The 15,620-nt window shown below is 37.5% G+C and overlaps 1 protein-coding gene across 1 annotated transcript in view; it reads right to left on the bottom strand.

Moving 5' to 3' along the window:
* LOC119835531 (E3 ubiquitin-protein ligase highwire) overlaps window positions 1-15,620 on the bottom strand; it is a 65,396-nt gene continuing 49,776 nt past the window's right edge. The window contains exons 44-75 of the mRNA XM_038360419.1: window positions 15,227-15,620; window positions 15,037-15,147; window positions 14,680-14,857; window positions 13,876-14,025; window positions 13,617-13,757; window positions 13,090-13,213; window positions 12,892-12,998; window positions 12,616-12,801; window positions 11,654-11,845; window positions 11,340-11,524; window positions 11,106-11,259; window positions 10,637-10,872; window positions 10,392-10,523; window positions 10,069-10,292; window positions 9,729-9,840; window positions 9,400-9,633; window positions 9,127-9,241; window positions 8,807-8,991; window positions 8,487-8,636; window positions 8,202-8,366; window positions 7,889-8,002; window positions 7,680-7,780; window positions 7,350-7,557; window positions 6,581-6,753; window positions 5,827-6,010; window positions 5,439-5,702; window positions 4,973-5,158; window positions 4,581-4,688; window positions 4,180-4,377; window positions 2,709-2,867; window positions 2,387-2,495; window positions 1-1,946 (exon numbers count right to left, since the gene is read on the bottom strand). Of these exons, the coding sequence (XP_038216347.1) occupies window positions 1,825-1,946; window positions 2,387-2,495; window positions 2,709-2,867; window positions 4,180-4,377; window positions 4,581-4,688; window positions 4,973-5,158; window positions 5,439-5,702; window positions 5,827-6,010; window positions 6,581-6,753; window positions 7,350-7,557; window positions 7,680-7,780; window positions 7,889-8,002; window positions 8,202-8,366; window positions 8,487-8,636; window positions 8,807-8,991; window positions 9,127-9,241; window positions 9,400-9,633; window positions 9,729-9,840; window positions 10,069-10,292; window positions 10,392-10,523; window positions 10,637-10,872; window positions 11,106-11,259; window positions 11,340-11,524; window positions 11,654-11,845; window positions 12,616-12,801; window positions 12,892-12,998; window positions 13,090-13,213; window positions 13,617-13,757; window positions 13,876-14,025; window positions 14,680-14,857; window positions 15,037-15,147; window positions 15,227-15,620 (5,401 nt within the window). The 3' untranslated portion in view covers window positions 1-1,824. The remainder of the gene's footprint in view (window positions 1,947-2,386; window positions 2,496-2,708; window positions 2,868-4,179; window positions 4,378-4,580; window positions 4,689-4,972; window positions 5,159-5,438; window positions 5,703-5,826; window positions 6,011-6,580; window positions 6,754-7,349; window positions 7,558-7,679; window positions 7,781-7,888; window positions 8,003-8,201; window positions 8,367-8,486; window positions 8,637-8,806; window positions 8,992-9,126; window positions 9,242-9,399; window positions 9,634-9,728; window positions 9,841-10,068; window positions 10,293-10,391; window positions 10,524-10,636; window positions 10,873-11,105; window positions 11,260-11,339; window positions 11,525-11,653; window positions 11,846-12,615; window positions 12,802-12,891; window positions 12,999-13,089; window positions 13,214-13,616; window positions 13,758-13,875; window positions 14,026-14,679; window positions 14,858-15,036; window positions 15,148-15,226) is intronic.

The following is a 15,620-nucleotide window of genomic DNA, read 5'->3' as shown; positions in this document are numbered from 1 at the left end:
GATACGAATAACCAGCGAATATAGTGTTTAGGTTTTGGTTACTTGGGCAGCTAACAGGTGATAAAGGTGTACAAAGTCCACATCATCATCATCATCATTACACATAGAAATTTCAATGAGTCTGGCAAAATGTATAAACCATTTAAACTATCCGGCTATTGAGGTAACAATCCTGTATAGGTTGTATAGGTAAGTAACATATATAGAAAAATAGCTTTAATATAATAAAAGTATAGCTTAAATCTACTAAAGTTTTGGGGGTGTCTGGTAGGGGCTAGTAAGTGTCATAAGTGTTCGGTAAAGAATGACGAAATTTCTAAAGGAAATAAACAAACATAGAGCTTTATACTTAAAAGTAATTCTAAGTACTATTTTGTACACCTTTATCACCTGTTACCTGCCCAAGTAACCACGAACCAAACTCTATATTCGCTGGTCATTCGTATCTCTATGGGGTAAATGCCCGAAAAGATTTTCAGCTTTTATAAACAAACGAAAGTCTGGGCGTGGTTGGCTCTTGAGTCACAATAAACTTTTGCCCCCATTTCTAAATTAGACGTGATGAGAGGATGAGGCAGGCGTCACTTTACCTCATGGTGGTGTGAAAATGAGTTCTTCGAACACGGGTATTAAATAGGTAACACCTTGTGGTGCTCTTTCGCCAAAACTATTGATTTTCTAATAACTAATGTTTACGAACAAACGGCTGTTAGATGAGCTTGTGTTTTTATTGATTTTTACAATGTAGTCTCGATTCATTTTTGATAATGGCTTTACATAGATTAGGTAGATGTTATCTTTATACATATTACATAAAATAACAAATTATCATTTCTTCGTTTATTACAACCACATCTTATTCCCATAATGTTTACATCCAATACTAACTTTCAGATTATATATATAAAAAGCGTATGAAAGTAAATAACAATTGTAGATTTGTCGAAGTTGCTAATTAATATTCTCAAACGTTACAATATATGAAAGTAAAATATGGAGGGATAACCAGTCGATAGTTATAATAGTACGTATTTATTTATAAAATTATAAAATGTGCTGTTACAAAATCTTTGCGCAAATACTGCGCAGTTGCGGTATAACAAATGTTTACAACTTTATAAGACCTAAACAAGAAAGTAATAATTTCCTCATGTTTGTTAAAATTTTGTATACGTTGCGAAAATAGTGTCAGAGAAAGCAAATGTGCTCCCTATTTAAGGAAAGAATGAGTAAACAGGTTTAGAACCATTACTTCGAAATTCTTAAATAATATATAATATATAGTATAGTATAGAGAGATAATGAAAAAAAATTCATTCCTGGGCTAAGAAGCAAACGAAACACAAGAGCATTCTGATCCTTCTTCACTTCGTTCTTGGAGCCTGGGACAGCAGTTCGAGCCGGGATACCAATGCTATACCTCGATTTAGGTATAATGTGGCTCGGCTGCCATAAATTTATGCGTAATACCTTACATACTAAGCACCATACTATCTCGCCCTACCCTGCGCAACTTTATTTTCAGTCTGTCCTTAATAATTGATAATATGTCTATGTCCAGTGATGTAGGACCGTTTTTAATAGTCATTTCAATAAACATTAAGTATGACGAAAATTTTTACAATCATCCTCAAAGTTGAGTATTGAAAAACGGTCCTGAAATTGGTAGTTCGAGATAATAATGTGATGATTAAATATTATCTCTTATCGTCAATTTGTTTTCAACGAGTCCATTTAAGATGTTGATTATCGAATGAATTCTTTCGGAGTGGGTGGTGGCGGCGGCGCTGGGGTTACTTAGGTTTTCCCAGGTAGCGTGTACGTTTAGAATGCGTGCGCGTTGCGACAGACGCCGCAGCCGAGCGCGAACTCTTCGCCGGTGGCGGGGTGCTGCACGTGCAGGGGACACTCCTCGGTCGTGCCGGGGAGCTGCTCCCCTTTGGGCCCTGGAACGTTTTTTGGTTAAATCAAAACTTTTAGTCTTAATTCATTGAATCGTTATCATTAATTGAAATGTTGAAGGGAATGTTGTAGGCGAAATCCGAAATAATGAGAGATATCGAAGAACGTTTTATATGGAAACCAATACTGTATCATTAGATTTTGGAAAAAGCAAATTTCCTAACCAGGTGTCAAACCCAATGACATTGAAAAAGCATTACTATATTAATACACCAATTAATGGTGTCTTTAATAAAGAACAAATTAGCGATAGTATTTACATATGCATTTTTTTTATTATTGATTTTTTAGTTTAGGTACATCAAAAGCGGCCTCATCATTCCTTTAAACTTTTTCATAGTTCCGGATTTTGCGTACCACGTCTACTTCGAGAAATGCAATTTAGATGGTACTAAAAAAAGATTGGAAATAAGGATTCTCTTACCCGCTGGGCATTGTGGTAGTAGATGACGTGGGATGTTAGTCACGCGTTGGAAGTCGTCGTGGCACGCATTGCAGAAGTGCGAAGTGCCGAAACAGAAGAATACAGCCACCTGTAATATGGATATTGATGCACATTTATTTATGATGTATTTACTATGCTTCATATTGATTTGTTTGTGGCTTATATGCATTATAACGTGTTAATTAAAAAATTGTCTTATTACCTAAATTCGGTTTATTTTCTTACACGTACCCTATTATTATAGGCACGATGCTTCTCACATCTCAATAGATACATATAAACAACATAAAATATGCCTTACCGAGCAGCAGTATCGGCACTTGTATTCCAGGAAATCCGACCCATGTTTGGAGCAGATCCTTGCCCCGGCCACATCACTGCATGCCCCGCAGACTAACTCCTTAGGGTCCCAAGTGCTGTTGGACTCCGCCTCGCAACGAGCCAAACCACCGAAATATGCCTGCGAATAAAATAACATTTAATTTGTTCTAGTTCTAGTCAAAACGATAGATAATTTGAGGCAAATATATGATAGGTGATTAATAATGTATGATTTATGGTTCTTTCTCAGCCCGGTTTAACCCAGAGTTGAGTATAGGCCTCTTCATGTGCACGCCATTCTTTCCTGTTCTTCGCCATCCGCATCCATTTCCTTCCCAAGACCTTCACTATGTCGTCAGCCCATCTAGTAGGCTGACGTCCGACCTTCCTTCGTCCAGTCCAAGGACGCCATTGTAAGATTTTATTGGTCCATCTATCATCGCTTAATCTACAGATATGACCTGCCCATCTCCATTTCTGCCTAGAGACTTTGAGTGCTATGTCTATAATTCCAGTTTTCTTTCTGATGGTCGAATTTGGAACTCTGTCTACCAATGAAATCCCGAGAATAGCGCGTTCCATAGATCTTTGTGCTACTTGGAGTTTATTCACTAAGTGTTGGGTTAGTGTCTATAGTGGTTCAGGAAATTTGTCTGTCTACGAATACATCAGATAGTTTGCCAAACGCTGCCCATCCAAGTTGGATGCGGCGGTCTACTTCCCTTGTTTGTACATTCCTATCCAGTGTAACCATTTGACCTAAATAAACATACTCATCTACTCTGTCGATATTCTGACCATGGATTGTGATCGTAGTAGTAATTTCATTTCTACTCATAAATTTAGTTTTAAGCATGTTCATTTTTAATCCAATAGCTAGTGAGGCATCATGTAATTCTTCCAGCATAACTCTTATTTTGTCCGGGGTTCTGGCAAAGAGAACGAGGTCGTCAGCAAATCTCAAATGAGACAGCATTGACCCATTGATACTGATGCCTTTCTCAGACCACTCCAATAGTTTAAAAACGTCCTCTAGAACAGCTGTAAATAGCTTAGGAGAAATTGTGTCTCCTTGTCGCACACCGCGGCTGACTGGTATTCGACGAGATACGTCATGCAGTTTGGAGGGTTGCACCTCTATAAATCTCCTTGAGAACTTCCACATATCTTGTGTCCACCATGCATCTTTGAAGTGAGTGAAACACAGCCCAGTGCTCTTTTGTGTCGAAGGCTTTTTCGTAATCGACGAAGGCGACACATAGCTCCTGGTTGTACTCCACGCACCTCTCGATCAGTTTGATCTCTATGATTTATGGTTCACTTAGGAATAATTTGATAAAATAAGTCAAGGAAACTCCACAGCACCATTACGATAATTAATTATAAAAAAATGATATGTGTGTAGCAATTATGATTAATGGCATTTTAATTTAATATGACTGTTCATTTACCTTCCCGCATTTGTGGCACACATAGTACGCATATCTCTCCATGGCGTACCCAGCGGGGTCCACCAACGTCTTGCCCTTAGAGCTGCTTGCCGCCAGCCCCTCGTACTCCAACCTCATCAGGGCTTTGCGACGCACCTCCTCTCGGAGCTTGCGTATCGGGGCGAGGTGGTCTTCGAGAGTCCAGTGCAACATGTCCTCCTGGATGGGAAAATTTAAGGTCACATAAGAATATTCAATAGAAAATTTTTAAAGGACTAAGTAGTTTCATGTAAACTGAATGGAATGTAAGTTAATTAAGCATATTGTTTCAATAATATGTTAATAAATACATTAAAAAAATCAGTATTAAGTGAATAAAAAAGTATCCTAAAAATAATGAAAAAAGAAACAAAGTCCCTTACTTTGCATATCGGGCATTTCGAAAACGAAAATGTGATTCGAGGACCATTCCACTTGTTCAGCAGTACTTTTCTGCAGCAGTGTAGATGGAATACGTGGCCGCAGGATAGCTGTAATGAAAAAATAATTATTAGATAAAATTTGTTTCAATTCACTTATATTGTTCATTATATCGCATTATACATGTGTATATTTATGTTGGGACATATTAAAAGAAGCATTAACATTACATATTAAGTGACATTTAACAACCTTTACAAATGTTGGAAACATTTGCAACGACTTATCAAACCGAGCAGAAGTCTTAACGTTTTTAACGTTTAACCATCAAGTTTTCTCTTACTCTTTGTATATACCTTATATAATCTGTTGTAAAAACGTATCGATCGCATACTTGTATAGCCGGTGCAGCCTGCAGCGGGTCGGTGAAGCAGATCATGCACATGTCGTCCGCGTCCTGGCGCAGTGTGTCCGCACTGGCGCACCCGAACAGGCACGGCAGGCACGCGCGCTCGCCGCGCACGCCACCGCAGATGTGACCGCAAGGGAGGATGCGCGCGCACGCTTCGCGACCGTGCTCCTGTTGCATTTGTAATGATATTATAACCGTATTAATGGTCTTTGTATTCTTACAATCAATACCATCTTCCTGACAAACTTCAATTGCGACCAAATTAATACATAAATGATTTGTAGGAAAATGTTTGAGTATAGTAAAAGGTAAAATAACATGATTAGTGTAACTAAGGCACGTCATCTGTATAACCATTAACCTATCTAATTTACATCACCAGTAGGGCATATAAATTAGATAGGTAATCAAGTAAATTATAAATGAGTCATATACTATTTGATCGTACCTGGCATTGTTGGTCAGCACACACGTTGCCAATAGCGAGTAGGCCGGAATTTCCACGCGTGCCGCAGAAGCGACACACGCCAGCCAGGCCTGTGGCGCTACACACCCCTTCGCCCGGCTCGCACACTCCTGTTTCCATGCCGCGGAACTCCGCCAACCCCTTGAGGGTTCGCCGGTCCACGAGAAGCAAGAGCCAGAAGAGTTTGGCTCGACCGCAACCCTCGTGGCTGTCAACACGGATCGCGCTCTCTTCTTCTTTGCAAATCTGAGTATTAAATCGTCAATATTATTACACTAACTAATAATCGAAAAGTAGCAAAATAAACAGCATTTCATTGTTTTCTCCACTAATTAAAACTGTTCAAACTACATAAATGATTAGATTTAACCTGTCTCTGGTGAGTTCTTGCCGTCCTATTGAGATGCAAGAATCGATCGCACTCCGAGCACAGAGTGCCACAAGTGCGACAATCAACGACCGCAGGTGTGATACCGTCGTCGTGGTTCACGCAGAACTGGCGGGAGTCTGCTATTGAGTCGCGGTTACGAGAATCGCGACCAGAATTGTTTATACTGAAATAAATAAATAATAGTTTAAAAAAACTAAAAAACACGCTTTAACAAAAATCATATTTTGCAAATTGAAAAATGGAATAATTTTATCAAATTAGTGTATTGTCATCGGTCCTCAATAAATCTACAAAGTTTGAACGAAATCTGGCCGTTTAAAGTGGGTCAAAATCGCGCCCAAAGAAGTCGGTTACAAACAAACATACAAACAAACATACAAACAAACATTCAAACAAACATACAGGTGAAGCTAATAAAAAGCGTGTAAAAATAAAACGTATAATAATACTACCATTCCATTATTTTCTGAGTGTATTAGTAAGTGTCGATACAAAAAATTTTATTATTGGGTATGTACATATGAAGTGTGAAATTTTAGGTTTATAATATCAAACTATCAAACCATCAAACCTAAAACAAAACTAAGACTACAAACTAAAAAAGGCCGAACAGGTACAATTTAGAAAGTATAAGGGACGGGTAAAGTTCAATTGTATAATAAACAAAAAAATAAAACATATGAAAATTGCAACGTAAAAGTATAGTAGAAATTAATTTAAAAATTATACTTACAGATCCATGTATTCTTGTTCACAAATGCATAAAGCCGCTAGAGCTAACCAAATGGTTGGTTGAGCGATGCATCTCTGGGGCCGTCGATCCATCTCTTCTATATCAGCCACAGCCCTTACGTATTCGGAGAGACCCATGCGCGTAGCAGTTCCCCAAGCAGGCGACACTTTATCCTGCATAATATTTTGTGACATCGTATAATTGATATATAACATTTGGAAATTGGTATGTGATTTGAATATATATATATATATATACATATATATATATATATATATATATATATATATATATATATATATATATATATATATATATATATATATATATATATATATATATATATATATATATATATATATATATATATATATATATATATATATATATATATATTTTTTTTTTTTTTTTTTTTTGTCGTACTTTGCCTGAAAGTGATATGTTTCTTCTCATTTATTACCTATATATTTTTTACTTTTAACTTAATATTAGTAATATATATCGTATATATATATAAATTCGTGTTAGTTACATATTTGTATCCATTTGAATTAGGGTAAAGCAAAGGTGATATAGTTCACAATTTATATTTCCTATATCCAAAGGTTGCCTGGAAGAAATCGCTTCTAAGCGATAAGGCCGCCGAATTGTAAAGTAGATATTGTTTATTGGTTTTTGTTAACTGTATGTGCATTGTACAATAAAGTGTTAATAAAGAAATATATAAAAAATATAGTTTAAATAAAATTCAGTATAGACATCTTCGTACCTCAGCCATATCGGTGAGAAGTCTGGCTACGACCTGGGCGTGGCTTCTGGTAGTTTCTCCCCGCATGAACCAGGCCGCAGGTGGCGCTGGAGTTACGGTGGTGCCCATCGTCACCGTGTTGGAGGACGCTCCGCTTGCACCCTTCACTTTCACTTGCACTGTCACTGCTTTGCCCACATAGCAGACCAGGTGATCCAGTAACGTTACACTATAAAATATTGACAAAATATTAGGCTTTAAGTGTGATTCAATATAAATTTTTTTCATCAAATACAAAATTCAGGAAATTGATTTATCACATTTTTTTTATTTCTTTATTCTTTAACTTACGTTGATTCATATCTTGCACCTAAATCCGCGCCATAGTTGAGTGCAGCCAACATCTTTTGCGGTGGTATTTCAAATATCATTCTTCGTAAGAGCGATATTACCTAGAAGTATTAGAATTTAAGTAGGTAAATATTCAGCATTAATTAAAAAATTACACAAGCAACAATATTGAATTGAATGTTTATATATAGGTCTTTCATTTCAATTACCTGGCGTTGTACACGTTCACTTCCTGTGTGCAGTAGAGCCAACAGATCAGCAAGTAATTCTGTTCGCTGTGCGAGATGGGAACGCCCAGCTACGCTTCCGCTAAGTGCCAAGAGCTGGAAGGATTTAATTTTTTTTACTTTTTATTATACACATAACGTACCAAACACATAATTGAGGATAGCGCTACTTAAAAGAACGTTATTCTAATAAATGGTAACCTAAAACAACTAACTTCTACTTTCTGTGACCACTGTAAACAAAGGGGTCAGAAAAAGGTCCAAAATTTTTTCCTATCCTTATATATAATCATACCAATGAAAGCATCTCAAAGCAATAATTGTCCTGTTGATGAGTGAGCCTAGGCTGCGCTTCATCGTCTGTTCGCTCGACGGCTTCGGCGCAAAGCAGAGCTGTCTCCCAGTCGTCTCGAACGCGCGAAGCTTCACAGCCAATTGCGCAAACGATATGCGTCATAACCTGATAGAATTTGATAGAATTAAAAGTCAGATTGTCATCATATCTTTTTCTTAATATACAATTTTCTCCTACTTTCTACTTCTAATGCCAATATATGCATAGTAACATCATAGAACTTGCCTGTTTTTGTAGTGAAGTCAATTTGTGTCCAGCGAACAGTATACCCACGACGTGTTCGCGCAGATCACTGTCATCACCTGTGACCTCTCCAACCACTAGACCATCCGAATCGCTGCCAGTTTGCTCCCACTCCAGAAGCTTTCCAAATACCTAGAATCATAGATATTAAGTCTCCGAGTAACATAGAGACGAAGTGGAAAGTATTTAATTTTATTTTATTAGATATTTAATTATGAGAGCCAGCAAGAGGTCACAAAATTATTCTTATAAATATCTTTGCGACGTTAATATTTTATTCTCTCTTATTTATGAATACTCACTTGTGAAGTGAGTAAGCGGAATACTCGCAGCGTATCCTTCTCAGTAAGAGAGTGCAGAGGGTGTGTTTGCACACACTGGGAGGGATTCAACTGCGGTCCGCTGAGTACGCGCACTTGGCGCACGCGCACCGCGGGGTCCGGCCCGCGAAGCTCACAGCGAACACGAACCGATGTACTTGACGAACCTATATGTTAAAAGAAATACTCGCCAATTATTCACTAAATCCTACATAGTTAATAATGACGAAATTTACAATCGCAAGGGGAACATTATTCTATCTGTAAACAATTTAAATAGACAAAAATCGGTCAATACTTACGGGGTAAGATGTAGCAAACCCAATGAGCGTTCTTAGTGTCCACGTCAACGTCCATCATTTGAAGTAAGTCAGTTGGTCCTGCGCTGTACCAGAACGTAACCATCTGGGTTTTTGTCTAAAACATAAAAAAATCATGTAAATATCATTTTATCGACAACAACTGATATTAATATATTAAATTATTATGGCTCGAAAACTGTCAAAAACTGTCTCTCTAAAATTAGTGAATTATACAAGAAACATCATATAAAAAACATTAACTTAAGTACTTACTGCAGGGTCTCTAGTATTGTCTATGTGGATACAGACAATATGGGGTTTATCTTCCGCAGAACCGCCACTATAAGCTATCTGGATCCATTTCGTTTTATTTTTGTCTTCATCGCCGGATTCCCAAAATGTCTCAGTGGTGTTGTCAGTCAAAGCACCGGCCATTCCTTGTCGCGAAGAAACTGTGATGGTACACCAACCGGTTACGTCTGGGCAACTCCATACGTAATTCTGTTGCTGGAATAAAAAAAAAGAATAAATTCTTAAGCATTATCCGACCATTTGATATATATTTTATATATAAAAGTAGTTATGATATGTTAAAGTGATACCTTGTTGAAGTAGCTTTGATAGCTTTCATGCAAAGCTCCCAGAAGACCGTCTTCGTAAGCACCATCTTCAGTGTGAGAAAGAATCTTGCTGATAACGCTAAATACTTGCGATCTAATTCCAAGCAGCATTAAAAGGGGGGAATAATTTTTTATTTTCGTGTAATACATAACACAGCATATGCGATGTTTAAAATATTTATTAATCAAATAATTGTTCATTATATCTCTGCATTTAATCTCATTCACTAAAGCCTATATCACTGTGCTGTTAACATAAAATTGATCTTCCACGCCCTCCTCAATACTCGAAAAAAACCAGGTCTCTCGTGCAAGTGCCTACCTGTGCAAGAACGCGCGGTCATGTTGGGAGTACTGCAGCTCCCAGCAGCGCACAGCCTGCAGGTTGGCAGCGCTGGAGGGCGGTAGAGAGGGCGCTAGAGTGCTAATGGAACCCAGGAACGCGTGGAAGGCCGCGCGTGCGCCACGTGCGGCGCGCCCACCGGGACACAGCGCGGATGTAGCTGCCGTGGGGATGATGCTACGGCTTGCGTCGTTTAGAACATTCTATAGCAAAGTTCATTAATTTATAATATACACAAACAACGTACTATGATAATTCAACTTATACTTGTGTGAAATTCGAATTTAACTTATAAAACAAACCTCCTTATTATCGTCAGAAGGGTCGGGCGGCTGTACGATACGCGCATACGAGTCAAGCGCGTTACAGAACCACCACATCACATCGTGCACACATGTAGGCTGGCTGGTGGATCGTAGTAACCAGTTCATAGCCTAAAAACCATATAATAACGTAAAAATAATGTTAAATTATTTTATTCCATTTACATATAAATCAGAAGACCAAAAATGTACATATCAAATCGTATTACGTTTAGCAATAATACCTCAAAAGCGTATTGTCGAAGTGTATTTATTCTGACAATAGCATCCAGTTTTTGTTTATGACTTTGCAAGTCTCGTTTCGCTAGGATAAACGAGAGTACTGGTGTCCTGATTATGCTTTCAGGGTCCACGTGTGGTGTCGAAAATGCAGAGACACCCCCGCCTTCAGCATTCCAGTCGCAACCAACTAATTTCTGTAAAGCTGCACTCGGCTGCGAGAGTAGAGAGGATCCCGCTCCTAGTAGTAAATAAATAAAATTAATCAAGGTGGTGGGGATTTCGCAAATAAATATATTGAATCATATATATTTTTCTTTTCATGTTTACAACAATAATTTCTACATTGGCATTTTTTTGAGCAATTATTCTAGCGTTTTAAGCATATTCTTAAATATCAAAATCATCCATGTTCAATCCGATAAATCCTTGTAACAGGTTATGTCCATGCCGACCCACTTAGCTAAAACTAACCGGAAAGCGTTTCTTGAGAATCAGGCTCAAATCTAGTGAGTGGCGGTCGAGCGGCGTGGGCCAGGTCGCGGCCGCCCGCTTGGCCCATAGACACCGAACGATGCACTCGAGGGTATTGAGAACTCGACATCTCGTTGGGAACAAACGGATTGTTCTGAAAATTTTAATGAAATGCATTTCAAACCCATAATAACTTAATGTTTAGCGCATCAATGATCTGCGAGTAAATCCTACCACATTAGTTGCAGGCAATGGCCGTCCAAGAGAATGGTATCTTGCTGCATCCGCTGCGCTCGTCTTCGGGGCGACACCCAAAGCGGGCAGGCATTGGAATGGCGGAGCTGGCTGCCACAGACTCCCTGGAGGTGTAGGCGGACTGCGACATGATGTATCTTGCCACGGTGAAATATTTGCGGCTTCTGAAAATGTACGCACATAACAGAGTCAAAATTAGGCTCTGCTAGCTATATAGAAATAAATTAATTCATTTCATGATTATATTTCGATAAAAATGATACATTAAGTGATAAAATTAAGACCAATTGTACCTGAATTATTCAATGGAGTTAAGTCCAGAAGGAAAATAGCATTGTCCTTCATTGTGTAGTGGTCGATCTCTGGTTCTGCTTTCTCGGGACGACTGACTTCCGTAATGGTGACGGACTTCTTTGGCCTCACGCTCACGGCTTTCAGCGCCTTCTCGCGGCATTTCTCGCAGAATAAGTACCAAAGTTGGTACGCTGCTAACGTAGCGCGTATTTTCACACCGATAAGGTCTAAAATGGTCCACGACATCGCAAAACGTATAAAAATTAATTAAACAGAAATTATAGAAAATCAATTAACACATGCACAAGACATGCAAAATTATCAAACATACTATATTGTAAATAAAATTAATGAAAATATATTACTACTTTACTGGATATAAAAAATTAAAAAGGGATAAAATTATTATAAATATATAATTGTTATAAAAAAAAAATTAACTACGGGATTATTAATTTCTATGAAGTGACTTTGAATCTATTATAAAGCTTTACTAAACCTAAGGTGGAATATCGGAGCCAACAAGTTTAACCAGCCGTTGCACTATGTAGCCTAGGTTTTTTTGTTAACCGCCGTCCCGTATCGTTTACAATGAATTTATTGACTGATGTTTGGGCTCTTTATTTATAAAAATAAGAAAAATGCCAATAATATTGTAGCCATTCTGATAATGTTTTATGTATAACAGTTTTCGGATTTTCGGAGTGCAATTTAAATAACTTGCCTAAAGTCTGATTAAACTAGTTGGCTGTAACATTTATATTATAAATTAGGTGTAGACATGACATATTAAAATAACTATCCTGTACTTTGTAAATAACTTTCCGTTCAGTAAAGTAAACGCAAAACATCTTTAGACTTTTTAATAGTAAAATATTACTTGTATGAATGTGCAACAGTGCGTTAAATATTTTCTACTCATCTCTGTTTGTACGCGTGTATAAGTGTATATGTTTCGTACCTTGCGCAAGTTGCCCGCACGCAGATGCGGGCGAGTCAGCGGTGGAGGGTATCGGATCAGCGTGCTTGTAAGTACCCGCACGGTCGTAGCCACGGGTAGTCGGCGCGCGGCAGCCGGGGTGAGCGGACCGCATGTGCGCTGCTAATGGTGGAGACACGTTTGCTCCACCGCATAGTTCACATCGCACTGAAAAAAAAAAATTTTTTTGACTTCTTGTAGACTTCGAATTAAAATTATAATCGGATGTTATTACTGGTTAATGCAATTAGAACTTACCCATATATGGTAACTTATTCGAAGGTCCATATTTCCAATTTTTCTTTCGCAATGCGCCCCCAAGTGGACCAATTTCGTCATTGTCATTGTTCTCTTCCTTCTTAAGCCTGTATTGAATTCAAAAATTTCAGAACATTCGATTTTATATCGTATAATGTATGAATATATTAATGATTTATATATAATATTTGCACTCACTTGTCAGTAGCAGCATTCAATTGATCGGCGTCACAAAGGGAATCCCACAAAGCAACGAGTGCTCGTAATGCTGGAGGTAGCACATTTACTACTGAAGTCGATGGAGTCGATGACGATGACGGACCTTTTAGCGAACAACTTTATTATTAATACTTAATTATACGTATTGCAGTGCAACCATGTACATAACAGTCAAGAGCAGTTTAAACGAACGAAATGAAACTATTGCAAACTATTTTTGTTGGAAACGGCTAAAACTAGTTGTAATCATCTTCATTGGGTAAAACTTTTTTACTTTTGACTATTTAAGAGTTATGACTACAAAAAATAAAACCCAAAATTATACACATAGTCCCTACATATATTATATATGCGTAAAGTAAGTAATAAAACACATTGTTCTTAACTTAAACCTAGTTATGCTAGAAATGATAAATTAAGCTTAAATTGAAAGACTTTAAATTAAAATATATATACTTATCTATTCAGTTGTATAATATATTCATATAATTATATAATACACTAACCTGCTTCGCCAATATGTGAATGTGAGTCCTCTTCACGTATGGTGCCATTGAAGTCACTTCTACGAGCTCTGCTCGAACTGGCTTCAGTGCCTGATCTAGTTAGCGTCTCCAACGTAGATGGATTTATGCGGAGATATTGACCTATAACAAAAAATTCAACTTTATGACTTACATTCGGTTTTCAAATACACACGTATGAAAGACTTACAAAATTATATTTAAAATTAAAGGATCATTCCAAAAATTCCACTATACATACCAGCATTGGAAACCTCCACGGAATGTCTCTGAGGTTTAGGAATCGGCGGATCATGAGGAGCGCCACGAGTCACAACTAGGGCACCAGCCTTTGGCAACTGCGGGTGGAACTTCAGGAATGCGGCGCACGCTATCGCGTCGTGTACGATGCCTGAACATAACCGTCAGTAACAATAATTACCGCGAAAACAGAACAGCAAAAAACAATTACGAGTGATTAATGCATCAATACTAGAGCAAAAAATTGAGTTACCACTTGGAATTATTATTAACGCATTTTATAAATTCTTATGAAGTTATTGTAAAATTCATGTGTTTAAAAGTTAGAAAGCATATCTATGGACAACTGTCTTTTATATAATGATTCAAAGCATTGGCTTTTGAATTAAGGTATGACGTAAATCAGAAGTGGTTTAAAAATGTGATATTTACGCTACGATGAATTGTAAAGCAAGCTTAAGGAAAGATATGGTAGATACACTTAAAGATGGGTTCCACAAGCTCCAGCTATTTTGACTGAGTTAAATAGCAATTGGGAAACAACAACATACTTACGAATATAATTTTTTTTTTTTGTGTGTTTCTCTTAATTTTAATTTTAAAATATTGTACTTTGAATGGACATGTATTATTTAAATTATTATTACTTTTTATTTTATTTGAATTTTAACTTTTGTAATTAGTTTTTTGTGAATTTCTTTTTATAAAATTATTATAAAATGTGATATTGGGTCCTTGTTACCCCGAAATAAAGAATTTATTATTATTATTATTATTATTATAAAAGGCAATAATTTTGCGGTACCTTCATGCCATAATAGCGCAGCAAAAATAGACCGTAAGCATTCAGCTTGAGCCGGACTTTGCGCTTGTTTCTTCACCGGTGCGGGCTTGCTTCGCGCGGGTAAGGGCGGAGGTGACGACGGCCGTTTGAAACTTGATACGCTTGACACTCTTTCTCGGGGTGTGGTAATCTTTTCATCCTGTTTTTTATGGATATATTCTAACTTTCTATTTTCACTTACAAAAATTCACATTTTAATCAAATCAAATTAACGTACTTGTTTAAGGGTGACGGTGTTAACAATAAGCATATTTTATTAAATTTAGTAACACGTTAAAAACAACAACGTAAGACGATCGTCGGCAAACGTCACTTTACCTTCGAAGTACTGGGAGTGGGCTGATCGTTTCGTTGAACCTGAACACTCGTTTCGGGTGAAGTCTGAGTCGCAGCTTGCGTGAGAATTTTCTCTTCTTCTACTTTGTCGGGCTATAAAATGTTCCATTATACTGGTGTGTCGAAAATAATTTTTAAAAATATTTTCTAGTAATTTGTGTGAATTACTTACTGGAACTGGGTCCGCATTATTCTTATCCTCCACTGGTTTGTCTACATTAACAGCTTCTATAGCATTCCTTATTTTGACGGCCTCAATTACATTTTTAACATCAGCCCCTTTTGCATAAGGGCATTTAAGAGCATCCGCTTCGTTGTTATCGGCGATATCTTCTACATTGGCCGCCGCTTTTGGTATCGCTTGTGCCTTTTGAACTGAATCATCTCGTACATTAACATCATTTTCCATTTTGTTCAAACTTTCATCGACCAGCTCTACAACTTCAGCAAATTTAACATTATTGGCATCGTTAGCGTCTTGTTCGTTATTTGCAAGTTTTTGAACCGCCTGAGCAGGAACCTCATCTTCTCCGTCGCCATTACCATTATTTCTACGCGGTTGTCGC

This window comes from Zerene cesonia, chromosome Z (assembly GCF_012273895.1).
Source record: "Zerene cesonia ecotype Mississippi chromosome Z, Zerene_cesonia_1.1, whole genome shotgun sequence".
Classification (NCBI taxonomy): Eukaryota; Metazoa; Arthropoda; class Insecta; order Lepidoptera; family Pieridae; genus Zerene; species Zerene cesonia.
Note: the sequence above shows the minus strand (reverse complement) of the source record. Positions and strands in the feature narration are given on the sequence as shown.